Source organism: Durotheca rogersii (assembly GCF_024521655.1).
Source record: "Durotheca rogersii strain YMJ 92031201 chromosome Unknown GGS23scaffold_13, whole genome shotgun sequence".
Classification (NCBI taxonomy): Eukaryota; Fungi; Ascomycota; class Sordariomycetes; order Xylariales; family Xylariaceae; genus Durotheca; species Durotheca rogersii.
Window position 1 is genome coordinate 392,121 of NW_026251244.1, and position 26,623 is coordinate 418,743.

The 26,623-nt window shown below is 55.1% G+C and overlaps 6 protein-coding genes across 6 annotated transcripts; 4 read left to right on the forward strand and 2 right to left on the reverse strand.

Annotated features, from left to right (window-relative positions):
• The first annotated feature begins 2,685 nt into the window (after positions 1-2,685).
• GGS23DRAFT_96906 (histidine-phosphotransfer domain, HPT domain-containing protein) lies at positions 2,686-3,905 on the forward strand. Its single transcript, XM_051521428.1, has 4 exons — positions 2,686-2,802; positions 2,865-2,944; positions 3,043-3,221; positions 3,446-3,905. Exons 2-4 carry the CDS (start codon positions 2,927-2,929, stop codon positions 3,696-3,698), a joined length of 450 nt encoding a protein of 149 aa, XP_051371079.1. The 5' UTR covers positions 2,686-2,802; positions 2,865-2,926; the 3' UTR covers positions 3,699-3,905.
• A 1,761-nt stretch (positions 3,906-5,666) lies between these two features.
• Positions 5,667-8,432, forward strand: GGS23DRAFT_605677 (RNA ligase-like domain-containing protein; the record flags this gene model as incomplete). Its single annotated transcript, XM_051519796.1, has 4 exons — positions 5,667-6,412; positions 7,045-7,658; positions 7,715-7,924; positions 7,975-8,432. 4 exons carry the CDS (start codon positions 5,667-5,669, stop codon positions 8,430-8,432), a joined length of 2,028 nt encoding a protein of 675 aa, XP_051371080.1.
• Positions 8,433-10,446: 2,014 nt separating this feature from the next.
• Positions 10,447-12,062, forward strand: GGS23DRAFT_97187 (uncharacterized protein). The gene is made up of 2 exons (XM_051521429.1): positions 10,447-11,557; positions 11,801-12,062. The coding sequence occupies exons 1-2, from the start codon at positions 10,791-10,793 to the stop codon at positions 11,901-11,903; spliced, it is 870 nt and encodes a 289-aa protein (XP_051371081.1). The 5' UTR covers positions 10,447-10,790; the 3' UTR covers positions 11,904-12,062.
• A 3,388-nt stretch (positions 12,063-15,450) lies between these two features.
• On the reverse strand, positions 15,451-18,569 carry GGS23DRAFT_610558 (actin-like ATPase domain-containing protein; the record flags this gene model as incomplete). The annotated part of the gene is made up of 5 exons (XM_051520333.1): positions 15,451-16,435; positions 16,642-17,170; positions 17,243-17,494; positions 17,552-18,151; positions 18,379-18,569. The coding sequence occupies 5 exons, from the start codon at positions 18,567-18,569 to the stop codon at positions 16,103-16,105; spliced, it is 1,905 nt and encodes a 634-aa protein (XP_051371082.1). The 3' UTR covers positions 15,451-16,102.
• A 1,772-nt stretch (positions 18,570-20,341) lies between these two features.
• Positions 20,342-21,024, forward strand: GGS23DRAFT_97563 (uncharacterized protein). The gene is made up of 2 exons (XM_051521431.1): positions 20,342-20,489; positions 20,573-21,024. Exons 1-2 carry the CDS (start codon positions 20,453-20,455, stop codon positions 20,893-20,895), a joined length of 360 nt encoding a protein of 119 aa, XP_051371083.1. The 5' UTR covers positions 20,342-20,452; the 3' UTR covers positions 20,896-21,024.
• Positions 21,025-21,063: 39 nt separating this feature from the next.
• GGS23DRAFT_97572 (kinase-like protein) lies at positions 21,064-23,960 on the reverse strand. Its single transcript, XM_051521432.1, has 2 exons — positions 23,502-23,960; positions 21,064-23,443 (listed from the first exon to the last, which is right to left on the reverse strand). The coding sequence occupies exons 1-2, from the start codon at positions 23,676-23,678 to the stop codon at positions 21,233-21,235; spliced, it is 2,388 nt and encodes a 795-aa protein (XP_051371084.1). The 5' UTR covers positions 23,679-23,960; the 3' UTR covers positions 21,064-21,232.
• Between the last annotated feature and the right edge of the window lie 2,663 nt (positions 23,961-26,623).

Genomic DNA, 26,623 nt, shown 5'->3' on the forward strand with positions numbered 1-26,623 from the left:
TTAGCTTGGCGGAACGCGGGCATGCAACCCAGGGTCCAAAGCGTTCCACAAGGTCAAAACGCAAGCAAGTAGACCGGGGAGCATGCAATATCGTAGAAAGGGTGCGTCAACGCCGATCATAGAAGATTCCAGCGATGCTTATTATGCCGGCGCGGGGGGCGTTGCGAGCTTTTCCGTCTCTCCCGCTTCTCTCTCCTCGTCAGAGCTGGGCCGTACTGACGGCGGATATTCACTCAGATTTGCGACGGGAATCAAACGAACCGGGGATACCCGGGGTGAGATTTTTGAGGTCGCGCTCGCGCGATGCGATAATAGTAACAGTAAAAAGAACAAGAACAACAATGCCGATTAGAGCAGCGATGGGAGTAGTAGTAATAGTAGTGGTGGTGGTGGTGGTGGTGGTGGTAGCAATGGTGGTGCTGGCAGTGGTAGGATAGCCAGCGACAATGGATGATACTAGGTACTTAGTGTGCTTAGAGGCTATGTAGGATTCGAGATCATCGAGCGCCGAAGAAGGACAGAGGATGGTCGACCTGAGAAGTGTATCTATCAACCGCAGCCTTTCGTTATCCTACGTTGGATCTCGCGAATCCTTGATCGTGGTGGAATTACGCCGGTTGTTGGGTACGCTGGTGTTTAAGGCAGGCAGGCATAGAGGTACCCTGTATTGCACAGATTTGCTTCCGATAGTGGTGTTAGCCCGGAGGCCGTGCGGATAGAGCTTAACCCCCGGTATAGATACCTCTTAGTTACCGTTGCCGCTGGCAAAGACCATTATACAGATAGGGCGTGCTATGTACCGGATTGTACCAGGTATGCGGTAGGCGTGGTGTACGTAGGCCGTAGCTGCCTTGTATAAGACCGGCCCGCGAGCGTCGTCGCCCACGAGATGGTAATTCGGCAGGTAGGTACATCTACGTGTAAAGCACGGAGGTCGGTTGCAGTGCCCTCGAGGCAGGCTGGGTGGGCGCAAGGGGCAATACGTATTTTCCACGCGCGGAGACGGCCTCTCATTGGCAATCCTGTCTGCTGGCTGGGGTGATGATGGATGGCTAGATTTTATTAGGTCGTACAGTAGTCGGCAGACCACAAGGACAAGTCGAGACTCGGTATAAATGTTGCTTGGGGTTACTTTGAGAAGTCGATAGTCGGTTCAAGGATTGCCCACCATATTTTAGACGTTCTATTTTAGCCACTGGGAAACGGAAGATATCGATCTCATATGGAAAGGTTGTGATATTTGCAGATTCCCAATCCGGCATCCACATACGGGAGCCCATGGGAAACCCATAGAGGCGGCCTGCTGCGTAGAGCCTAGCGCTCCTCCGTGCGGTTGCATACCTAGTTACCAACTGCCTACTTGATCGCACGCGTGGATGGTTCCGCACCCAGTGACGTTGTCTGAGACCTTAACGGGGAACCCCTACGGAGCTCATCAGGCAGAGAGAAAGGATGGGTTTATTGCATACCTCTCTCTATCCGCCTCCGTCCGGCCGGCATTGGGTAGTTTACATTACCTATATTAGGCGCCTCGCGGGGGGGTTCGGCAGGCAAACCCTGAGTTGCCTTAGCGAAATAGGCAAAGTAAGGAGGCGTCGTTCACTACCTCCTAGCATTAGGGGGCCCTACGGGCAGGTGGGTACAACAATCAAGGCATGCACGTACGGTAAGGAGATACCCGGTAGGGAGAGCAGGTACATCCGCCTGCGGGCCCCTGACGTGGTAGTGCAGGTACCCTGCCTGCTGCTTTCTGCCTGCCTCCTAAGGAGGCGGAAGGTATGGTTGAATTATGTGTGCATGTAGGCGCTACGGAGATCCCCTTCTCTCTAAAATAGGTGCTTGCCTGTACCTACAGGTGCCTACCTACCTCCTACCTAGGTACCTACCTCTTAGGTACATAAGAGGCACCCCTGCCTGGCCTTCTGGGGGACCCCTCAACACTGCGACCTGCACCTTTCTACTGCCTGCTAGCCAGCCTAGACGCGCACATTTGTATATAGTTGTACCTTCTACCCGGAACCTCGTCTGAGAAAACACATGTCTCTCCAGTCCGGTCCCTTCCTTTAATTAGGTACCTACCTACCTACCTACCTTATGTATGTATGTAGCCAGCCAGGTGGGAGGTAGGCTTGTAGGCAGGTAGCTACTAGCCTCGACCGGCCTCACCCAGTCTTGGTACCAATGATTCGGCGGCAGAGGTGCCCCTCCCCTCCTCTTCCCTCCTCTTCCCTCCCTCCATCTATGCTGACAGCCTGTGAACAAAGTGAAGACTGGACCTCAAGCTCACCCTTCCTTCGGAGAGAAAAAAAAATGAGAGAGAGAATGGGAGAGGAGAGAGGGGGACGGAGGGGGAGAGAGCGATACCTACAGCACACGTCCCCAGCCTACCTACCTAGGCACCTACTTCATACACGCCCACCTAACCTCCGACATCACCTGTCTCCCTCCTTCTTATCCGTATGTTGGCCGAAGCTACATCCCCTACCTACCCTACCTATTATGTAGGTACCTACTTCATAACATCACAACATACACTGTGTGCGACTTGTTGCCTACCCGTACCTACCTAAGTAGGTACCCCGTCAGATCAGCCATCAACTCAGTCACTCCCACCATCGTCCCCTACCGATAGACCCCACCTAAAGGCTCCTCGATCAACACTAGAGTGGTTAAATCGCCGCGGTTTTTTCCCCAAAGCCACCCACACGACCTTCTCCCCAAGCTGAATTCAACCAATTCCCCTGCTCCCTTCTGTGACTCGTGGGTTTACCTCGTCTCGAAGGGCTCTTCTGTCGCGATATTCCTTCTCTCCTGGTCCTCCGATACGTGTGGCCTCTTAAAAGAGTACACCCTTTCCTCCCCTCCCTCCCCTCCTTCTCCTCCTCCTTCTCCTCCTGCTCCTCCCCATACCGCACAGCCCAACATCATGGCTGCCAATGATCAGGTATGGATGAGATTTTAGCGTCGATTCCTCGCTCCCTTTCCCTCTTAGAAGACGGCCGATAAGACGGAGGCTAACGAGCGGCGCTCCCGCCCGCGCAGAATGATGATGGCCATGACACCAGCAACTTACCCGATCTGGGGGATGCGATCGACATCGTGACCTTTAGCCAGATCCTCGAGATGGACGACAGTGAAGACGACCGGGAATTTAGCAAATCTATTGTCTACGGTTTCTTCGAGCAAGCCGAGGAGACCTTCGAGAAAATGGACACGGCTCTGTAAGTTCGACAGGGACCAGACGTTTTCGCCCTCGCGACCATCGGTTCTACTCTACTACTACTATAACTACTACTGCTACCACTACTACTATTACTACTACTATTACCACCACCACCACTGCTGCTGCTGCTGCTGCTGCTGCTGCTACTACTGTTGTTCGACGGCAACCTCCATCAGAGCGCGCTCTGTAAACCCTCAAGGCTAATCCGACCCTGTTGTCTAGGGAGGCTCGGAATCTCGATGAGCTGTACCGACTCGGCCACTTCCTCAAGGGTTCCTCTGCGACCCTCGGGTTAACCAAGGTTAAAGACAGCTGCGAGAAGGTACAACGGTACGGCAAGAAGGAGGACCTCGACGGCACGCCCGTGAAGGATGAGACCGTCTGCATTACCCGAATTACGGAAACGCTCAAGACGCTCAAGGGGGAGTACGCCGACGTAGAAAAGACGCTCAAGAAATTCTTCAACTCGACTTAACCATCGACTGCGGGGCTAGACAGGTGGTACTTTGGGTTGCGCTATGCGGCCGTCTACGCGACTACGACTATCGGATGGGCTCATTTGTGGTTTTTATTTTTATTTTCTTCATGACGCATCCTTAGCTGGGGAAGGATGCTTCGAGCACCTCGAAAAACAACGAAGGCGGCTCGAAATTTTTCAGGGGGGAGGGGAGGGGAAGGGAGGGGAAGGGAAAGGAGGGGGAGACAACAGGTCATCATGCCTAACTATCAGTTGACTTCTAATATACCCACGCCTGCTCCTCGTACCCACGCATCTCGGCAAAGCTAAGGACTAGTAGGCAGAGAGAGAAGAGGCTGCGTTCTGCGGTGGTCTTATTAATAGTAAGTGGTCGATCTCGCGCATACTGGAGCCCGACGCAGGGTATAGGACATGTTGGGCGCCCTGCCGTCTGGGTCTGGTCTTGGGAAGTGCCGAGCTTCTCGCGGCCGGGCGGGCACGGTGCGCTGGGTGAATACAAGCTGGAATGAAATCTCTATCAATTCCCCTCCTCGTATCTCGTTATTATACCTCTGGGGTAGCTTTGCTTCTGCGCTGCAGAGGTTGGGGCGGCCAAAAATGCGCAGGCAGAGAGAGAGAGAGAGAGAGAGAGAGAGGGACGGATTTTCTCACGCCTGCGCATCTTGACGTACCTCGCTACGTCATAACCTAGTTGCGCTCATTTGGTGACGCACGGCTTCCCGGTGCTGCGGTGCTCCCTTATTCATATACGGCCAACGCACCTCTTCCGTTTTCCAATCTGAAAAGGGGGTTCCTAACTCTACCCAAATCCCACCGCTATATAATTATTTTCCCATAGCCGGCTGGGGAGATGCGTGCGAAGCAGGTTCCTAGGTAGGTGTCTGACACGTCTCGGGCCCTACTCTGTGTCCAAAGAGATTCCAGGCTGAGAAGGGGGGGGGGGGGGTTCTTGGTCGTCTTCACCCCTCCTCACCCCTCCTCACCCCTCCCCCCCTCTCTCGACACGCTTGCTTGGGTTTTTCGTGCTCGAATTGAGGAGGGTGATCGGACGTTGCAGAACCGCATTGACCAGGTAGACGGATTGCACCTGGAGCCATCAGCTCAGCACCTACTTCTCAGTCTGGAGATCTCGGTAGGTAAGTTAGGGGGCACCTCTGATTGATTCTAGGGTACCTAGGCACGCGGGTCCGTAACCTGCAGCCAGGGAATATTCGGAGCCTTCAAAGCTCGAATCTTCGCCCACCTTGGGTACCCTCAACCCTGTGCCGGACGCGACAAATATCTTACCTAGGTATATATATATGCGTACACACAATACTGGAGTAAGATATTCACAATTCGTCCCGGGTCTGCGCTGCTACCTCGTGTTATCGTGTGTACCTTCAGGACTACTACCTACCTAACGCATACCCATACCTGAGTTACCTCCCACGGTAAACTCTCCTGTCCCTCTGCCTCTCCCCCCCCCTTCTTTCTTTCTCCTGCGGCGCGTCTATGCGGCAAATATTGCCTGCTAATCTACGGGCGCCTCCTAATCTACAAGTCTCGTTGCCTGTTCTAACCGGTACATTCGTTGCCTCTGTGCCGGCTTCGTACCGTGCGTTGCATCGTTGCCCCCTATTACATACATACATGCCCTAGGTACCTACCTACCTACATACCTACCTCAGGTGCCTCCTCCACAGGCGTTAATTATTAATACTACTACCACCTACTACTACCTGGTAGACAGACAGCTGCGCGCCTAACCATAAAGGGATGAATAAGCATTGGCCATCGTTGCGGGATTACCAACCTAGGCACGGGTTTTGGCCGGCCTTGTAAATGTCTACAAATGAGGCTCTCCTAGACTAGATTCTATCCCTGCTAAGCGACGAAAGAGAGACAAAGTACACGAAGGGAAATTTCAGAGGAAACCAATTGCTTTCACAGATTGCTGCATTCGCGTGGATAGTGTCGGGAAATATGCCTCCACGGCCGGTGCCCACACATTTCCTGTGCTTGCCGCTCGTTACGGGAACGTCCCGCCTTCAGCTCTCAACCAGTCTATCCACCTTTAGCACTGATGTGACTAGCCCAGACAGCTTCGCCATACCGGAGCAAGCTGTCCGGCCGCTCGGTACGCTTCATTTGACGATTGGCGTTATGAGCTTCCCGAAAGACGAAGGGCTGGAGAAGGCCGTAGAGCTGCTGAAGACGTTAGTGCCCAGCAGGATTTTAGGGAGCGTTAGAGAAGCCGCCGCTACCATATTACAGGCCGACGCCTCGGCCGACCCGGCGGTTACAAAACCTACTCGAGAGCCAGGCGACGAGGGAGCCCGGCCGCCGCCCTTGTTGCCGGTGACATTAAAGGGCCTACACTCGATGCAGCCGTCGGCGTCTAAGGCGTCGGTGCTCTACGCGCCGCCGGTCGACACCGATGGAACTTTGCGGCGCTTCTGCGAGCACTTGCGGTCCGTCTTCCAGGAGGCCGGGCTGATGACGGCGGAGGAGCGGCCGCTGCTCCTGCACGCCACCATCGTCAACACGATATACGTCAAGGGGCGGGACCGGAAGGGCAAGGGCAAAGGCAAGGGGCGCGACAAGTCGACCATCGACGCGCGGGGGATCCTCGACCGCTACGACGACTTCGTCTGGGTGGAGGACGCCCCCCTCGACAAGATCGCCATCTGCAGGATGGGCGCGAAGAAGCAGGACGACGGCGACGAAGCGTACGAGGTCGAGGCGGAAATTGATATCGCTTAGCGCTCAACGGTGATGTCGGAATCGGATTGTGAGAACCTACCTATCTCAAAATGTGAACACCTAGGTACCTAGGTAGATTAAGTATCTACTAGGCACCTAACCTACAAGTGTCCACGTCTGCGGCGAGGAGTATATCATCCACCGACAGGTAAGATCCACGATGCAGGCGGTCTCACTTGGGTACCTCCGAGCAGATCGGAAGGGTGACGCCAGGTATCTGTTGCGATCGAGGCTGCAGCAGCAGGCATCTCCAGGATTGGATACAAGGATAAATGACAGGCACTTAAGCCGTACATCCGTATATCCGAACTTAAGCCGCCAGCCCAGGTCCACCCAGCGTGTCGAGCTGCGCCGCGTTGCTGGAAATAGGAAACCATGGCATTTCCCGTGTTCCTCCCGCTGCGCTGGCGACCTCAAGCCGACGTGCCCGCCGCACCCACACGCCAGGTTACGCAGGTACACGTGAGTACTCAAGGCAGAACCCTCGAGCAAGTCATGTGTCGCCTGGTAAATTTGCTGCACGCCATTTCCTCCCCGCGACATCTTCTCTGGCTGTATCCCTGCGCCCGTCCTCTCCTCGAACCCTCGACGTCATGAGCCCGCCGGACAAGCGACGTGGCAATTCGCATGCCGTCCGCGCTTCGGGCTCCTCGCGAAGCACCAGCATAATCTCCGTCCCACCCCGCGCCCAGCTGACGGGCGCCGTCTCTTCGTCCCCCTCGCCCGGCTCGGATCATAACGGCACGCACGATGCTACAACTTTGGGGGGCAAGGACGGCGGCACGTCCCTGGCCGCGAAGGAGAAGGAGAGCGCCTTGCTTCGGGAGAGGGACGACAGGATTGCGGAGCTCGAGCGGGAGCTCGCTACCATGGAGGTCGAATTCTCTCGGGAATTAGATAGACTCTCCCAGAAGAGCCAGCCATTCTTGCGAGCCGACACGGAACTGCGGTTACTGCGCGCAGAAGTCGAGGTCAAGGAAGCCGAACGAGCCGAGCTGCGCGAAGGCCAGGCCGCTTTGCAGAGAGAGCTGAGGGAGCGCGACGAAGAAATACGCTCCCTCAGGGGCCACATCGCCGGGCTCAAGCAATGGGTTAGCACGAGCACTACTAGGGGGGACCAGGCGAGCGATGAAGAGTTTGGGGACGCGATGGCAAAGCTCGGAAACGGCCTGCAAAATTGGGTTATCATGCACTTCCGACGGGCTAAGCTTAGTAGGATGGCTCGACAGCGCGTGAGGGATGGATCCTGTGAGCTAATGACGCCACAGATTTCGCCCGAGCAGACGAAGCAATCACCCAGGAGCTCGACGAGCTCGTGCCTATGTACGAGAAGCTTGCGGCGCCGGCCAAGGTGCATCTCCTGCAGAGTGTAGTATCCAGCATCTTAGTCGAGGCTATCTTTAATGCCTACTTTGTCGGCCTTGCCAAAGATGAAGCCGACCGCCTAGCTCGGGTAGAGCGGGATCTTGCGTCTCTCAGTACGCCACCCCGGGTCTGCCTCGGCGCGGAGCACTAACCCTTTCAGTAGCCTCCGCAGAATCGGTGAACCAATGGCGCGCGATGACGCTCACGATGCTTCGAAAGGAGGCCACGTCGAGGATGCGGGCGGAAACGGCGCTAACGACCGAATCCGTAATCACGAAAGTCAACCGCATATTTGACGCCATCACAGATGCTAACACGACAGATGCCCGAGATCAAGCGCTCCGTACGCTGGTAAATAGCTCTGTCGAATTGGCACGCTTGCTGGTAGTGCAGAAGGCCACATTCAAGGTCCACATGCCTAGAATTCTAGCCCACCAGATGATCCTATTCGAACCGTCTACCATGGAGGATATCGGAGCAGAAGACGAAGAGAGCCTGACAGACCGCGAGATATGCTGTGTCGCATTTCCCGGCCTTATCAAAATTGGCGACGAGAATGGCAGCCATCCGCAGTTCACGAATGTCGTAGCGAAAGCTAGGGTGCTTTGCGAGCCCAAATGAAATTCACCTGCCACGTTAGGATTAAGCGAGGCCGAACGAGGGTTACTTGAGCATTGTGATCGGGACAATCGAGTTTAAGCCGGAAAATCCAGCATCCTGCGACGTCTATACTATGGTATGTCGACGCCTCGCCTTCCGCCTAACTGGGTATCGGAACTCGGAAACGCGCACAACAATTATGGATCGTGAAAAAAAAAAACATCGGCAAGCCAGGATGTGAAGTACCGTGCGGCCCGCCACGGGGCTTTTTTTTTTTTCGCTTAAAACTCCGAATTCTCTACGGTATGTCTCGTCATTGCGAGGACGTAGGCGGGCAAAGGACCCAGAGGGAAGGACGGGGGGAGGCATGAGTGGGGGAATTTTTGAGGCTCTGCTTCTCCGCTTTGCCACGGTACCCCCCCATCCCCCTTTGACCCTCCACCCACCCCGATTCTATGCATGTCGCCCTCCCCCTTCTCCTCAACGTGGACCACTCAATTTTGGTCCTCGCCATAGTCAAGGGTTGCGATGGGTCCCTCGCGCATGGATGTCTGATCCTTAAAGAACAAGAAAAGACAACTATTCAATACCCATGGCTATACCTACCGGTTTCCAACAGGGGAGCTAGGTATCCCGCCCGAGTTGTCTCCATCTTGCCACTGGATTGTGGCCTAGTGCTATATGGAGGCGTCTTTCCGGACTCGTAGGCGAACCGGCTTCGGTTCCAACTAGCTTGTCGATCTCACATACGTCGATGAGCAGTCGGTTGGATGCGCGAGTAGAATGTAGGTATAAGGTGGGAACCAGCGGGAGGCGTGAATAGCCCGAAGAGAGAGGGGTCTTACGGCGAGCGCACACGTAACACATAGACGGGCGACCTAGTGTCTGTCCTGGGCACACCAGGTCGTACGACGTCCTAGCTCGCGCTCAGTGATTGTGTCACACAACGATTTTTCGGGGATGAGAAGTGGTCGAGAAAGAGGGACCTGTTCTTGATGCGATGATGATTCTCGACCGCACAACACGAAATTTCCCGAGACGATCGGACGAAGGAAGGGTGGCTCACCTCGGGAGATATCTCGATAACCCTGCGGGGACATACCACGGCGGTGCCAGAGTAGTTCAAAAGACGAGCCGTTTGGCAGTTTTATCAGGGTCGACATCTCCGGAACCCGGTTTCTGCCTCTCTCTCCTCTGTACAAACCGAATCAGCCAATCCCCTCCGCCTTGGCTAGCCATACGGGACCGGTCTGAACTGTTAGCCCGCGCAGAGAAGAGGCTGCTCCATGACGCGGAAAAGGGGGTGGGGCGGAGGGGGGTGACGAATCCCGAGCACGGGCTCCCTATGTTAAGAGCAACTCAGTCTGGCCCAACTGACTCCGCGTTCCTCGCAAAATCCTCCCCTCCCCCGTCTGCAAACCAACGTGAGGTCGATTGGAGCAGAACGGGAGAAGGGGGTGGGTTATCTTGGGCTCCTTTGCAGAGCGTCGCTTTTCCGGTTCGAACCACGGATAGGTGCGAGCCCGGGCTACCTCGGTTTGAATAGGTAAATGGTGTCGCTACCGTCCTGGGTGGGTATCCACCCCATAACCGCACACCAGGTGGCATGCGGCCGGGTTCTCATGTTGTGACTCTTGTCACTGCGGATGAGGAGGCAATCTGATCATGCAGTAGCACCGGGGGGATGCAAGTTTGGGAGTAGGAACGCACGAGATGGAGGGTTCTAACAAGCGGCAAGGAGGATGAAAGCTGCGCTCTTTCGTGGGCCCAATAAGGGCCATAATACCCACGCACCCCTGCACTGAAAAAGCCAAAGCCAGTGAGGCTCTCTGGTCGACATGAGATTGTTATTTGAAGAGAACCCGCGGAGGGCCCCCTCACCCTCTTTTCCTTTTGGAAATTCCTCTTTCCCGAGAACTCTCGTATCCAGTTGGGGGAAAGGGCTGGACTTACCTCACCTCGCGCCAATCCACGCCAAATTTTGGCAATTCCCAAATCCTCTCTTCAAGATTGAACGTACCTGGACTCGCCGCAGCCACCCCCCTCGTGGCGTTAAATATACTTCCTTCCTTCCCCCCGTTCCCTCATCTGGATTGATAACGCTGTAGGCCCTTCGACCGATACCCGACCCCGATCATCGGTTCTGGTCCTGATTTGAAAGTTGATGCGTTCGTGCTCGAAGATTCGGCCTTGGAGTTGCGGCATCACTACTGCTGCCCGAGTGTCGAACATTGCAAGCTCGAGAAGCAGTTCCTACTGCCTGTCGAGGCGTGCCCACAAATATCTCGTACCACCCCCCCCTCTTGTCCTGATAGTAGCCTCGGGTTCCCCGCAAACACCTGGAAGAACCGTTGCGGCGTCGGCGTCGGCGTCCCTGTCATGTCGCATCAGTCCATAGTTCCCGTCGACGCCTGGGTTGAGGGTGCCGGCAATACCACTCGACAATTAGCATTCGCGCCGCCGATGGGTTCCGGCTACGCCGCGTCTCAGCAGCCCACCTATTCCCCGTTCCCTAGTACACCTCGGCACATACGCCCGCCCAGCCACGGGTCTTCTGCCATGACGGAGAGTACCCGATACAGCGCCGGCTTTTCTGCCACTCAATCGGTTAACAGCGAATATACGCAGGTCACCCACGACACCGCCGCCCGCCAAGAGCTTGCTTACCCCATGCCTATGTCGGGGCCTGGAACCCCTCTGTTACCGTGCGAGTTCGTGGGACTCGGGGGCTGCGACGAAAAGTTCGGTCTCGATGAGACGGAGGTCTGGATCCACCATATAACCGCCTTCCACCTGCGTGACCACCTCCCGTCCAAAGTCGACTGCTGGTTCTGCGATGACTTTCGCTTCAATGCCCAAAACGTGGGGAACGATCGCAGCCAGAACTTTCGGCAACGGTTGATGCACGTCCGCGAGCACATCCTGACCGAGGGCATGACGGAGCACGACATGCGCCCAGACTATGACTTTGCTAGGCACCTCCACAAGTACAACCTCATATCCGATGAGGTCCTCGCCCACATCCTGAACTGGCATGAGCTGCCGTGCCCCCGCTCTCACCTGGACCACATCCGCCCGCCCGGCTTCGTGCCGCCGGAGCGGGCCAGGGAGCGGGAACGCGCGGTGATGTTCATAATCGACGACGACAGGGAGAATCGGCAGCGTCAGCACCAAAGACGGCGTCGATAGCGTGGTTGCCGCCTCCGATATAGGAAATATATAGGAGCAGTAGGACTAGCATCGGCGCCAGCATGCTGTTATCGACTCCTTGACACGACGTCGGATTGCATAGAAAAGAAGGGAGTCCCGACTCGGTACGAGACGAGCAGTCGGGGTAGCGGGGAGGGTAAGGGGCGCCAAAGCATATGGAAAATATATTCTCGACTCACCTGGCTTGCCTTCTTTTACCTTGCCCGCCACGGCAAGGCAACGACGAGTCAGGCTAGCCATCATCGTCGCCATCGAAAGAGGGCGAGGCTCTTCGCCAACTAGGGCTTGTGGTCCTCCAGCCCCATATTGTCGACTTCAATTCCGTCTTCTGCCCCTTGTTCTTTTTTTTTTTTTTCTTCGAGTTGGTCTCGTTGCTCGGGCTGCACTTTTGCGCAATTCTTTTCTTCTTCGTTTTCTACCCTCGTTGTGGCAAAGGGTCACGTATAAGCTCGCGCACCAGGAGACGTCGCAGATGATAGCAGACAGAAAGACGGACCGGGAGGGCGGACTAGAAGGGAGAAAGGCAGGGAGCATGCTCGTCTCTTTTTTTTATTTGCTTCCTCTTCTTCCCTCTTTTCCCCAAACAGTCCAAGTCACACGTCAGGTGCAGCTATAGGCAGGCTCCAGAGTGGATCGTTGTCTCGCTGCCTGCAGGGGGAAGAGATCAGCGACTAGGCATAATCCATCCAGCCTTTCCCACCCGCCACCCTCCCCGGTTGGATTTGCTAGCCCGGCTGCACTTGCATGGACTATACAACCTCCCCGAGAGGCTGGGAACAGCTGAGAAATACCAGCCAGCGATTCACCGACTAGCCTCTGATGGGCCATCTTCCACCACTCTTCTCCCCCCGCTGGCTCTCTCCCTCCCTCTCTCTCGACGGGGCACCCGTTCCGATAGGACTCCTGACGCATGCGGGCCTATACGCGATACTCCAAAAAGAGGCCTAGATCCATCTCACCACATCCGTATCGCCTTGCTTGGCGAATAAGGTGGCGGGGGGGAGACGACGTCATGAAAGCGAGTCGGTAGATGCTGGGTTGGCAGGCTGTCCGTAAACATGCCGCCCCCATCCACCCCCGCCGTGTATGGGTCTCGAGGATCAACCCTGCTATATCTCCCGGCGCCGCCATCGTCCTCTCCTTGTTCTTGGCCCGGCCAGGAGGCGGTTCTCGTGCTCGGTTTTAGGCTTTCTGCGGTTCTGGCGGGTTGTGTAAGTTGGGATGTCAGAGGACACCTAATCGGGGGGCGGTAGGAAGCGCTGGACCCTCCGAGCTTTCGTTGTCGTTGCTTCCGTTACTGGTGCTGTCGTTTTCTCTCTCTTCTCATCTTGCGTTTTACCTTCTTTCTGTAAGTCGGCAGGTGAATTCGGTCCGGGTGTATGAAGGAACGAGCGAACGGGTGGGCTGGTATCCCCTGGATGAGATTGTACACGACGAAACGAGCAGCGACGGCGATGACGGTTACGAATGGCGGCGGCGACGTCTACGTGGAAAATGTGCCTGGCGGCTTCGGTTCTTAAGGGGTGCTGGAGAGAGGGTGGGTATTCTCTCGGGAGTTTAAACAACAAGGGAAACCCCATAGGTCGGTCGGGGAGAGACGGGGAGGGGGGACTCGACCCATATGAGAAGAAGACGAACACCGCCCGGGGGGTTTAGTGGCAAATGCTTTGAACGTTTTCAATTTTTCATTTTTGATGACCATAAAAAATTTTTTATTTAGCTCACGATTTGAACGAATTCTCTCCTCTCCTACATAAGACCGACACCCCCCCCCCCGCAAGTCCCTCCCCCAAAAGAGAGGTTCACGTTCTATTCGGGCTTGGCTTAGCTGCGCGCGACCCTTCGCCGCATCGCCCTGTCCGCCCCGCCGCTGTGTTTCTTGCTGCCTGCTGCCTGCTGCCTGCTGCGACGGTACGGTTACGCGGTGCCCGCTACGGTGGCGGAGTAAAAGTGAGCATCGCCTCGTCTTCGCCTTGCCTTGCCTTGCCTTCACTGCCGACGGTTCGCAAAAAAAAAAACCACCCCCAAACCGGGAGCGCTGGCTGATTGGTTCGAAGGGCACCGGCTTAGTAGATCCCCGCCCTCGGCCGCCTCGTCCATTCGCTGGGGACTGCCGGCGAGGCAACCAACGCAGCACCCAAGTCCTCCTCTCCCCCTAGCACTCACGCACACGCATACGCACACGCGCGCGCGCGCCACACACAACTGCCGTGCCGGCTTCGACACCGACACCGTCGTTCCACTCGGGCGCGGCGAGTGGTTATCGATAACGTGCAGACAGCCAGACGTGCGCCCCCGCGTACGTGTGCGAGTGCGCGGACCTACGTACGTGTTAGGTATGTCCATGCGTATGGTCCGAGTCCTATATACCTGCCTGCCCACTGGTAAGGTCGTAGGCTGTAGGTACCTAGGTCTAGGACATGGGCACACACACACACACATACACACACGCACGCATATATGGGTATATATCGCGACCAAGCCGGCCGCCCACGCGCTGCATGCGAGAGCAGGCACAGCGGCAGGCAGGCAGGCCAGACGAGCATAACTTCGCGCCGGAACCCCGAGCACCGCGAGAGAGGAGAGAGGGGGGGAGGGACTAGATAAGGCACGATATGTAGACGCGCCCTTGCCTACGCACTCGTGGAGGTAGGTAGGTCGGTAGGTACATTGTACCTACCTATTCACAAACGCCGCGGTGATCCGCGACCTGCTTTAGGTACCTACTTTACTCACCCGCGTTTCTGCCCTCCCCACTATACCACCAACATCCGGACAGCCCGGGGACAGACCTCGGCGCGGCACGGCCAACCGGCGCGCGCGCGGCCTCGAGCCGGGGGGAGTGGGGGGGAGCCGTCCAGGAAGCGCTTCGGCCCCTTTACTCCTCTCCGTGCCTGCCGAACACGAGGGAGCGCGCAGCCAAGAGCACCGCTCGAACAGGACAGCCGGGACGGACCGTGGGGGGCAAGACAAGCGCACGCAGCGTGTATCGACTCCCAGACTGGCTTAAAGATTTTCTGATACCGCATCGCAAGTGGGAATAATCCCCCTCCCCCCCCCCTTCCCCTCTTCCCCACCCCTTTTCCGTCCCTCGCGGTCGAGTTGCCCGGCGCAGAGCTCCGCTGCCAACGCCCCCCCGCCCCCCACCAAAACCAGCATTTCACGATCCGACATTTCCGCCCCGTGCGCGGAAGGCAGCGACCCGGGAGAGCCTGCGCACACGCGCAGTGCAGCGGGGCAAGACTCAGATCAGGGGGAGGAGGAGGGGGGGCGAGGCCGCGTCTTCCTGCCATCCCCCCCCCCCCCCCCCCCTCACACCCCGGTCTCGAGCCTCGATTAACCTACCAATCCGCCTCTGTAGACACACGGACGGTGGCAGGAGGAGTAGGTATGTGGCTCGTACATGCGGGTGGCTGGCTTAGCCGGCTGGCTGTAGTGGTAGCAGCTAGGCGACACCCTCCCCTCCCCACCACCACCCCTCTCAGGAATAGGTAGGTAGGTAGATGGGTCGGCAGGCACACCCACAGGCGTGCGCGCGCGCGACCAGGCAGGAGACGCGGGCCAGAGCCCCGGCAGGCGAGTCGGCGTGTATACCTGTAGATAAACCCCCCCCCCTCCCCCCCCTTCCCCTCGCTGGCAACCTATCGTCTATCCCCTCCTTTCCCTCCCCCCCCGCGCCTCGGCGGGACATAAGCCGGATCGGCCCTAGCCAGTCTTCTGGCCCAGCCCAGCCTGGCCCCTAGTCTGGCTGGACTAGTACCTACGCGTCGACGAATAAGGGGGGGGGGGAGGGGGAGAAAGGGGAGAGAGACTCCGCGATGGGAGGGGAGAAGGAACCCGTCGCTATGTGTACCGGCCCCCGTCTTCCCCGTCTTTCCACCTCGCCCCTCCCCCCGTATGTGTAGTCCCTGACGCGGTCAGCCCAGTTACGCGGGCCCTTTTGAATTAGAGGTGAGAGACACAAGCGTTGAGCAGGATAGGAATATTCCCGTATATGTGTATATAGTATAGTTATAGGTAGGCGGTTTATGGGAGGTAGGTAGGTAGGTAGGTAGGTGAGGAGGGTACCTAATGTCTGCACCACATTCCGTACTTTGTACCGGCGCAACCCGCCAACCAAAGCGCCCCCCAAAAAGCTGAGCTGGCTAACCAGGATAGCATCCTATGTCGGATGAACCAACACACACATGTATGTGTATATATAACACCCGCTGTGCCCCGTCCGGCAGGCAGTGTGAGTGCCGACCCGCGTCTTGCTTCCAACAACACCACATTCCCTTGGCCATCCCTCGACGGGACAATGCGCTTTACGCCACGGCCGCCCGTCTACGCAACCTCACCCTCGACCCCTCCCCACCGTTGCTTTCTTTCTCAACGAGAGAGAGAGAGAGAGAGAGAGAGGCGCGGCCCGCCCGAGACCGTCGGTGTGGCAGCCGAGAGAGAGAGAGAGAGCTACGCTATCCCGTCTTCCCGGTCTCCGCTCAGTGGAACTCCGCCTCGACGCGGCCGTACCGCACGCCGTCGACTTTCAGCTCGAAGCCGAGCCCGGCGCTGTCGACGATCATCTCGAGCGTGAAGTCGAGGTTGTCGAACTCGACGCCGCGCGTCGTCGTCAGCCGCGTGAACAGGCTGCGCGGCACCGCGCTCAGGTCCGTCGTCAGCGTGCACACGTGGACTAGGTCGCGCGAGTACGCGGCGGGGGGCTCGTCCGCCTCGCACGCGATCAGGTCGTCCGTCACCACCAGCGACTGGCCCGGCCGGAAGTTGCGCGTGTAGTGGAACGCGATCGGTGAGAGGGGGGATATGGCCTCTCCCTGTTAGCGCGCAGAGTGGCGTATTAGCATCAGCGTCGCCAATAATGATATGCCACATATAGTGGCGGTGGTTGTACAATAAAGCAGGCTTCGGAACGGACGGAATCAAGGAAAGGAAGATCGATCCAGGAGGAGGATTCAGCCTCGTAAGCTCGCTTGAGACGCGAATTTCTTTTTCTTTGTATTTCAAAAAAAAAAAGACTCACTTTAGCAATATGCCATTGCATTCGATCGCTGACCATCCAGCGTTCCCACAAGGGGCTCCAGTACCGCTCGCTGACGCTATGCTTCTCCCCGTCGTACACCGTCGCGTAGGACGTGCCGTAGTGCATTCGCGCCTTTCTGCTGATCACCATGTTGCCCTCGAGTCCGCGCAGCACCGCGCCCCGGACGACCGCGGTCCAGGCGTAGAGCGGTTGCATAACCTCGATGTTGTTGTTCTCCGACGTCGCGCTGCTGCTCGCGTGGGTCGGCCGCTCCGTGTACGGGGGCGGGGCCGCGCTCGTGAAGTGCGACTTGAGGCGCCGGTAGAGATATTCGCTCTGCCCGAAGCCGCCGACCAATATGATACCCGACACGATACCTCCCTTGTCACGGAGGCCGTCCACCTGCCCTTGGACGAGGTCGCAGACCTCCTTCACCACGGGCTCGAAAATACCCTTAATCTCTGCGGCGGTCATAACGAGGAACCCCGAGTCAAGACGTGCCTCTTCGTCGTCGGGGAGCCCCGGGAACCTAGATAGAGGACGCGGACGGGTTGGTGAGTTTCGGGAATAGACGCCGAGGGTAGTGGAACGTAGGACTCACGGGACATTAACTTCCTGGTACTCGTCTTCGTTGAAATTTCTCTTTACGAACTCCTCGAAATATCGAAGCCCCATCTGCCACGTCTTAGCCTTCTTCAGCTTCATCTCCTCGAACCGGCTATGGCCGAGGCGGTTTCGGACGTGTTCTTCGAATCTATAGTTTAAGAACGCGCTGCCGCAAAGCCCACCCGTCCCGACGGCCGATTCTTCTACTCGCAACGGCTTCAGCGAGATGATTTTGTACGCGATTAAGCTGAGAGTTGCTGGTTAGTTTCCGACCTAGGAGGAGATGCGAAGAGAAACGACTAACTCTACGGTCCCGCCGCCTGCGTCGCATACGACGAAGTTGTCTCCCACGTTGAGGTGGTTCGGCTGGATGGCTTTGAGGGTGTAGACGGCAGCGGCCTCGGGCTCGCTGACCATCTGGATTTCCGACTTGAGACCCATCCCGGCCCTCTCGGCAGCCTGCAGCGTCGTGTTCTTTGCGGCGTCGGACCACACGGCCGGGCAGGTAAGCACAAAGTCTACATTGGTCGAGGCCATGAATGACTCGCCGTATCTTCGGGTGAGGGTGTGCATGGTGTGCTTGTAAATCTCAGTTAGATAGTCGCTGACCGCGTCGACGACTGTTTTGTTATACTTCCTAAGCTGCGTGGCCGTCTCCTGGGGGCTGACGTAGAAGGGAAGCTTCTGAGACCGATCGAGGAAGAGCTTGATGCATCGTAGCCGCGACTCCTCGGGCTTAAACTGGAATCCCCATTTCACGTTCGGCTGGGTCTCCGCATCCGCGTTCGGCGGGAATTCGTACGATACCTCCGTAGGGACTTTGTCCGACGTGATGCCATTCCCTCCCGGCCACGTCTTGATGATCTCGACGTCGTCCGGCGTCGGTGTGTACACTATAGCTACCCTGTACGCTTGTGAGCCGATTGTGAATTAGGAGGGCGGTCTTAGGTATATAGGTAGCTGAACCCAGAATGCTCGAGGGGATAGGATGGTCGACCGATCGGCCGGACCGCGCCCCTTGGCAAGCTTGCTCACGTAACCCCAGCCCGTGGTCGGCTCTACCCCCATTCCCGGAGCGGTTGGGTCTCTGCTGGCAGATACAGTGCTAGTGGTATGAGAGGCCCGACTCACCCAGAGAAGGTGGTGCCGAAGTCGACACCGACTATAAGGCGATCATTGACGGTGGTGAGCTCGCGTGCGGGCTCGCGCACGGGGCCATTGACTGCTTCAGCCGACGGCGGCGGGGTGTAGCCGGAGAAATAGTTCCTGCTCATCTGGTTCCTCTGACTTGGCGATGGCCGAATGGGTAGATTGAGATTCATGATGTCGCCGGTTCTCGACCGTGTCTGACGCCAGGGCTTGGGCTCATATATACCGGGCGCGCGCTCCTCCAGTCGTGGAAAAGCGGCCTTGTCGTCTACGCGTATGCGCTGCCGTCCTTAATAGGAGAGCGCGACGGTCGTGTGGTTATGGTGTCCGCGACCAGGCCGCGGTATGACCTTAGGCCGCCGGATATGGTAGAGGTCTCTCGCGTAGGGTAGAGGACGCGGAGGGCGATGGGGGTCTAGGGCAAGAAAGGCGGATGGGAGGCCATGAGCAGAGGAGAGGGACGGGATGCGTCTGTAATATATAGGTAGAGGTGTGAGCGAGGGAGCATACGTAGGCAACTAAGTTACCGGGTATAGGTTGAGAGCCGTAAAGAGGTTGTATGTACGGGTTAAGCAGCTTGCGCCAAGCTTCATCGAGGGCGGAGTTGCAGTCGCCGGCACAGCCCGCCTCACCCCCCGATACGCATTTATTGGAGGGGCACCACACCTATTTGGGGGGGTTGCGTTAGGTACATAAGGCAAGTAGAACGGCCTATCTACAAGTATACCCGCGTAAGCAGGCTTTGAAATAAACGGGGGCCCCTTGGGGCTGATGGCCCCTTATCTCACCCACCTCCCCCTCCTAATTGAATCAACAACCACCACCCAAAAAGAGGGATGGGATGGGGAAAAGCAGAGAGGCTTACTTACGTTCAAATGAGTGCTCGAGCTATAAAATCAACCCTCCTCTCCTCCCCGACCTACAACTCTAGAGGAAATAAGGGATGGGAGTCAAAAAGAAACGCTAAAAAGGACACGGCAATTAGCAGGTACCTCGGTACGCTTCCTCCGGTACGGTATAGAGCCTAACTACCTGCCTGGCACCATATGCGATAGTTATGCGTACGCAGTGTCACGTAGTCATCGGGATGCCAACCACCACGATCCTATAGCGCGCGCTGCGGTAGGCGGCGAGCTTGCCTGGCCCTCGCCGCGACAACAACCCGATAGAAATAAAAATAAACGGGCAAGAAGGGGCAAGAAGGAGCCCCAGACAGAGGCGCTTCCCTCCATCTAGTTTATACTGCTGCCTGAATCCCAGACGCTGCGCATCTCTCCCGTATAGGCGGTCGAAGCCAGGCAGATACATTAAGAGGTTACTAATAAAAACGCGTCTAGCACCTACCTATCTACAGCTAGGCTTGCAGGTATGCCTAGACAGGAGGTGTAGCCTTGCTAACACCGGCTACGCAGCTACGCAGCTGGGCCAAGTTAACCGGTAACCTCGAGCTACCGTAGGGGCTGCCAGACCGCGCCTACGCATCCCTCGTAACGTGGGTTACCTGCCTTGGCCCCCCCTATCCGGGTCATGCCTAGGCGGCGTCGGTTGGACTGTAGGTAGTTACCTAGGTACCTACCTACCTAGGTAACCTACCTAGGTAACCTACCTAGGTACCTACCTATTAGGTAGGTTACTCGCGCACCTTTGGCCAAGGTACCGATTGGTAAGCCCAGGCACCTAGACAAGCGCCGCCAGCTGCAGGCGGCGGTGGAGCCGCCCTAGGGCTGATTTCCCTTCTGTCGCGTAAAACGTAGACGCCTACATTTACGCTCTGCGGTATGTGGGCATATAAGGGCTGGTTCAATTACTACGTGACACCTTCCCTTCCCATCCTGCCTCTTCATACAATCTCCACGTCCATGCGCCCCGTTCGACAACCTGCCGAACCCGACCCGCTCCACTCGCCAGCCATTTCAAGTATATAGCTTCATCTCTCTATCCGCACCCCCACCTGAATGACGGCCCTCATGTCTCAAAATAGTACTTCTGGCCTGGCCTGCAATTTTCCTCATGTAGAGGCTGAGAGAGAGAGAGAGAGAGAGAGAGAGAGATTGATATGTCGCGCAGACGAAATTGCTCAAGTCTTCCATGCTGTATGTGCTTGCGCCTCCGTATATCCCTTTTATAGTCTTCCGGTTACTAGTCCGCACATGGCAAACGACTTAAGCTTCGCCAGTTACTTTGATGCTCGTGTTTAGCAAATCGACCACGCAGGAAATATGTATAGATTCTTTTTTGAGGACGGCTTCTATTTTGCATCCAGCTGTGGTTACAAAGAAACCATTAAACCTGCGTTTCCTAGAGATCCTTCTTGACAACTGCACATATGACGGATTAATTTTTTTTTGGTATTCACCCTCGACTCTAAGAACTGCTGCCACCGACAAGCTCAGTGCTATCCACATGACAAAAGAAATCATCTCATATCAGGTCCGCGCCTTTTTCGAAGCCTTGCAAATCAAATCTATAGTGGGTATTCTCGAAGGTAGGTTGGCTTAAAACGCGGAAGCAGCTTGCCTTAACCTTGGGTTAAGCGAGGAAGGGAATAAAAAAGATATATAAAAAAATAAAAATAAAACCAGCCGTCGGGGTATTTTTATGAGTTGGGATAGTGATATTGCAAGAATCGAAAGACTAGGTGTCGAACGCGGGTTCGGTATCAACAGTCAAGTGAAATCGAGCCCAAGATCGTCAATAGTATGCTGGAAAGAGTGTGCAAAATGTTATGCCATGTATATCCCCAAACCCGATATTTAACTCCCAACACCGTGCCATGACGAACAATACGAACACGCTTCCGCCGCAAAAGCCACCGCCACGGAAGCGAAACTTTTCCCTAAAACCTATTACCAGCTGCCCTTATGCTTGCAGCTACCGAAGAAGCCCACTCGCCGTCTTCGTATGGGGGTGTCGGTCGTTTGTACTGGCTGTCTCTCCCCAACCCCTTGCTGAGATTCAACGGCTTCGGTGTCAAAGCCTCGTGGCAGTCTCCGAAAAGGATCATGTTCCCGCTAGCCGACGGTGACGGCGTGGGGTAAGGGTTAGATAGCCCGATATTGCCGGCGGACTGCCTAACGTTTGACGTCCCGTCCTTCTCCAGTCGATTCGAGGCCCGACGGTCCGGATTGAGCTTTTCATCTAGCAGCTCTTCTTCTTCGTCTAGAGCGTCGCCTTGGACGCCGTGCACTGCCTGTGCCCTCTTCGTTCTGCCGAAGATGGGACCAGGCGTGCGAGCAGCGCCGATCAGGTTATCGACAGATCTGGGTTGCTGATGTGGTAACGAATGGTGTCGTTTTAGGTTGCCGTTAGATGCGGTCGTGTGAATAGGTGGTATTGGTGAATTCGATGAGCTCGTGGGTTGGTGGACATCTCGCAAAGTACGGTCGAGCGATTCGTAGTTGTCTATCTTGGTAGTTGAGGCGTGCTGCTGGTCAATGACCATCGAAGACCGGTTGCTGACCCAAGGGCCACAGCCCGCTTGTGCCTCAATATCCTCGTCGTAGGTGGGCGAAACTGGCGTCTGGTGCCTGCCAGAAAATCTCCGCGCCCTCTTCCGTAGATGGGAGAAGAAGCTTTCTTTATGTCCACTTGGTGGTGAGACTAGACCACTGTTGCCGTTCAGGGCTCGTTCGGCTTGCTGCCGGTGCAGCTCGGTATAGTGACTAGCACTCGAAGCCACCGAGAGCTGTCGCCCAATCTTCTTACCAGTCTTCTCGTCGATCGGACGTTGAGCTCCGTTGCTGTATGCGTCGTTACAAGAAGGCGCACGGTTTGAAGCCTGGGCAGTGACCGCATCTGACAGCGGTGAAATTGGGCGGATCGTGGGTAAAATCGGCATAGGAGCCACATTCGACGGGCCGTTGGTCCATGTGATCCGTTTGCCAGCAGCCGGCCGAAACTTTGCCGGGGGGGCCTCGTTGACCTCTGGCGAATGAATCGGAGACGGACGCGGCGCCGCCACCACATCCTTCACACTGATCTGAGGAGACGCGCTCTCCGCCATCTCGGATCGGCCGATGAGCGATTTCCTGAACCACGACTGTTTAGAGGAGGTAGGCGTAACAGAGGCGGATTCCTTCCCTCGGCTTATGTCAGATTGCTTGCGGCCTAGTATCCTCGAAGCTGACGACTTGGGCCGTAGCGGATCGACCGCGTCCGTGAAGTACTCGTGTGCCAGTGCCTGGGTTGAGGTTGGTCGATTCCTCGGATCCCACATCAAGCACGAAGTAACAAACTGACTTAGGGAAGCCGGCCACTGAGGAGTCTGGAGGATCGTATCCATCGAGTGAGGTGCCATCTTCGGGAAAGAAAATCCAAGCTTCCCAGCCAATCGTGTCCCCTCCTTCCAGTCACCTCCACCTACCCGAGCGCCCGACTTGTTATACCAGTTTCCAGGGCTCCCCATAATTTCGCAGACTCTCCAGACTTGATCCACTTCGTTACCACCAGGGAAAAGAGGCTTCAGTGTCGCGATTTCAACTGCCATAGCGCCAACTGCCCAGATATCGACGGGAGCCGAATATTCGCCAGCCCGTAGAAGTACCTCAGGGGCCCGATACCATCTGGTGGAAACATAGGTCGTGTACGGTAGTTTCGAATGCGTCTCTCTCGCAAGCCCGAAGTCTGCAATCTTTACTGTATAGGATGGAGGTGTCGAAGGAGGGGTCATCAAGGCAGAATACCGCCGAAACGAGTTTACGGAATCTTGATGTCCCGAAGTCGTGACCAAGATATTCTCGGGCTTGATGTCTCGGTGGAAAAAGTGGTGGGCGTGGATATGCTCGAGGCCTTGCATAATCTGATACAAGATGCTCTTGACACTGGGATTGTCGAGATATTTGTGGTCGCGAGCCTTCATGAGCTGATATAGGTTCCCCTCCATGTACTCCATGCAGATGTGAAGCTTCTTGGTGAAGGGATCGAGGAATATGTCGAGTGCTGGAACCAAGTGGCCATGTGGCGGCAGCGTCTTTAGAAAGACGACCTCTCGGAGCTCAAGGCACGGGTTGAAGGACTCGAAGGTCTTCTTCATCGTCTTAATCGCAATCTAGAGTCGCGGTTAGATGATCACGTCTACGTTAACAAGCCCATTTGTAAATACGTACGATGGTACCACGACGAGCCACACTTGCGCCAGCAGTCCTCACTCTAGCCAGAGCTACACTACCAAAACTTCCATCCCCGATGTCTTTTATAACTTCGAACCTGTCCTCTAACGCGAACCCGGCACCTGACGACGAGGACCCTCGGTGGGATTCGTGCGCGATCGTCATGTTGACCATTGTGGTAGAACGGAAACCCACCGTAGGGAACCAACAACCGACTTCCAGGTTACGACCGGAATCAGTAGTCTCTACCGATATAGACCGTACCTGCTCTCGCACAGGGTCTTTTTCTCTCTTGATAGCTCTAACAAAGAGCTATGCACGAGTGCCGGTGCATTCAGTTTGGTCGAAATTGTAGTGGTAGCAAGGGCCGCAAGCCCGAAAGGTTCTAGGGGGGGGGGGGGGGGAGGATTTGTCTGATACCAAGCAGAACTTTCAGATGTCCGAGGGAAGAAGCAGGTGAGATGGACCGAGATCCAATTCGAGAAGAAGAATGAGCAGAAACAATGGAGGAGATGAACAGGAAGAGAATGGATTAATAGATAGCTTGGATAATTAAAAAAAGGGACAAGGGGAAATGGGAACCAGAATGTCGGGGTGTGAGTCAAGCTGGCCCAAGCTGAAGGATGGATGAGGTACTTCAAGCAACTGTAGTGCTGGTAGGGGAGTCAATCTGGTAAAGGAGAGGTGCGTGAGTGAGCGAGCGAGCGAGGGCTTCTGGAAAGATTGCACACACTCCCTGCTAGCGCATCTGACAGTCGGATTCAAGGGAGTGACGGATTGACGATAGTGCGATAATGGTTGAAAAAGGAGAGAGGCGATAACGATGATGATGATGATGATGATAAGAAAGACGAGGACGATGGAGGAAGAAGAATACAGAAAGAATGCCCCCTCGATACAGCTGAATGGCGTTGTATATTCTTCCCCTGGGTCGACCGCTGCCCACTTCCTGCCTCGGGCTCACTATCATGTGAGGTTTTACGCAGGACTGTTGCGAGATGATGTGCCGTGCAGCAACGAGTGAGCGAGGTCCAAGGGGGACAAGGTATTTGTCGCGGACCAGGGAATAAGCAGGGTGATCTTCGAAAGAAGAATTACCAGTAGCAACGCGAAGAGGGCAGAGAGAGCGGGCGATTGGTATTGCTATTCGCCCAGCTTCGTGGATGCGGGTGCAGGACGCCCCTGTTTGTGGGTTAAGAGCGAAGGGCAATAAAAAATTAAAATAAAATAAGGAGAGTGAAAAGAGAGCGAGAGTAAGAGAGAGTGGGTGAGGGAATGAGAAAGAAGAAAGGCGCGGGTCGAATTGAACGGTGGGATGGGACGGGACGGGATTGGGATGCGAACAAATGGACGGATTGGTTGATTGATGGAAGTGATTTCGGAGGCGTAGGGTGCAGTAGAGACCTCTGGGATGGGGTTCTGCGGTCCGCTTCCCTTCCCCCCTTAGGCCTTTACTCACACACCCCGGGCTGGGAGAGGAGAGAGAGAGAGAGAGACGAAGCGACCCAACCTTAGCATGAATACCTAAAGTTCCGCGGGAGGCATAGCGTTGCCAATTTCGCTAGTGCCACCCATGGACAGACCAATCTTAGCCATGCGCTTGTCGCTTTAGTATTCAGGGGTACCGGAGAGAGAGAGGGAGAGGGAGAGGGAAAAAAAATTTCCATGACTCGCAAGGGTTCCTCGAGTCTTCCCTCTCTAAGTTTGATTAAATGTCATTCTATTTTCCCCTTCGATCTCCTGGTGGTTGCAATCCTACGTCAACCTTAACTATTTAAAGGTACAGTAATATACTCGTCCTTTCGTCGTAGGCTAATGCTGTAGGTAGGTAGTTTGAAGGATTCAAGATTCCTTATATAGCAGCTACGTACGTTAAGAGGTAGAGGCAGGTAGGCATTTAATGTACAGATGCACCTCGTCACCAGAGTGCTGCCTTTATCCTCTTAGGAGATATACGTATCTAGGAGGTACCTCTACCATATGTTAGATTTCTCAGGTTTGGTGTATACCTACGGTGGGGACGTGCTGGGTGTGCTCAGGCATGTGTGCAAGGAAGGTCAGTGGGCGAGAGTACCTATGGTGCAGAAGGTACCTGTATACGTGCCATTCGGCGGGTTGCTTATAGGTAAGTAGCTGCTACATTGCCTACCTACCTAGGTAAGTAGGTACCTAAGGTAGGTATATTTATATTTATATATATATTTAATAATAAATAGTATATTATATTACGTTAAAGCTAAAGTATATTATATATATATATTATATAAAATATATATAATATAAAATATATACGTTTAAAAAGTAAAATTCTTTATTAAAAAATAGTTTAAATATATTATTAGGTTTTAAGTATCTTTATTTAAAAGTTATTTAACATTTTATTTAATTATACTCGACTTTATATCTTAAAATATTATAAACAATATTATCGTAAAATATGTCTAAGTATATTATACAATGCTAAATTACCTTAGGTACTTACAGGGAGCAGGAATAGTTGGAACAAAGACCATATATATCACTGTGCTCCGATTGCAGCCATGTGTAGAAAGGACACAGGTACAGCTTTACTTATACCACTACTGCATTAAGAGGTAGGCAGGCATGCAGGAAGTACATAACGTAGTGCTCCCATCAACTTGGTACCTCAAACTAAACTACAGACATACATGCAGCTTTTAAAGTCTCCTATAATGCACTGCAATCCATCCATGATACTATGGTGATATCCTAATGGGAAATCCTACACTCATGTAAACCTCATCTTCCCATTACTTCCACACAGTACATCTTCATGTTTTCGAGGAGCGAAAGTCAACATGCAATAAGCATGCAACACTGCTGAGATAAGAATGGTCACCAGTCACAACGAAAATGGTGGCCTGCCTGACCCTATCAACGAAAACAAGGGCGGGCTGGTTGCAAAATCAGGACGCGGAAGACGCGTGGGTCGGGATCCCACCCTGTTTTGGTCCATGCCAGCACACAGAATCCATTTTACCAACTCAACCGTCCAGTAAACAACATGGATTATCGCGTACCCATGACATGCTCATGATCTAGCAGGTCAACAGGCAGGCCACCTACTCTAAAGATGGAAGTATATATGTACATTAGCT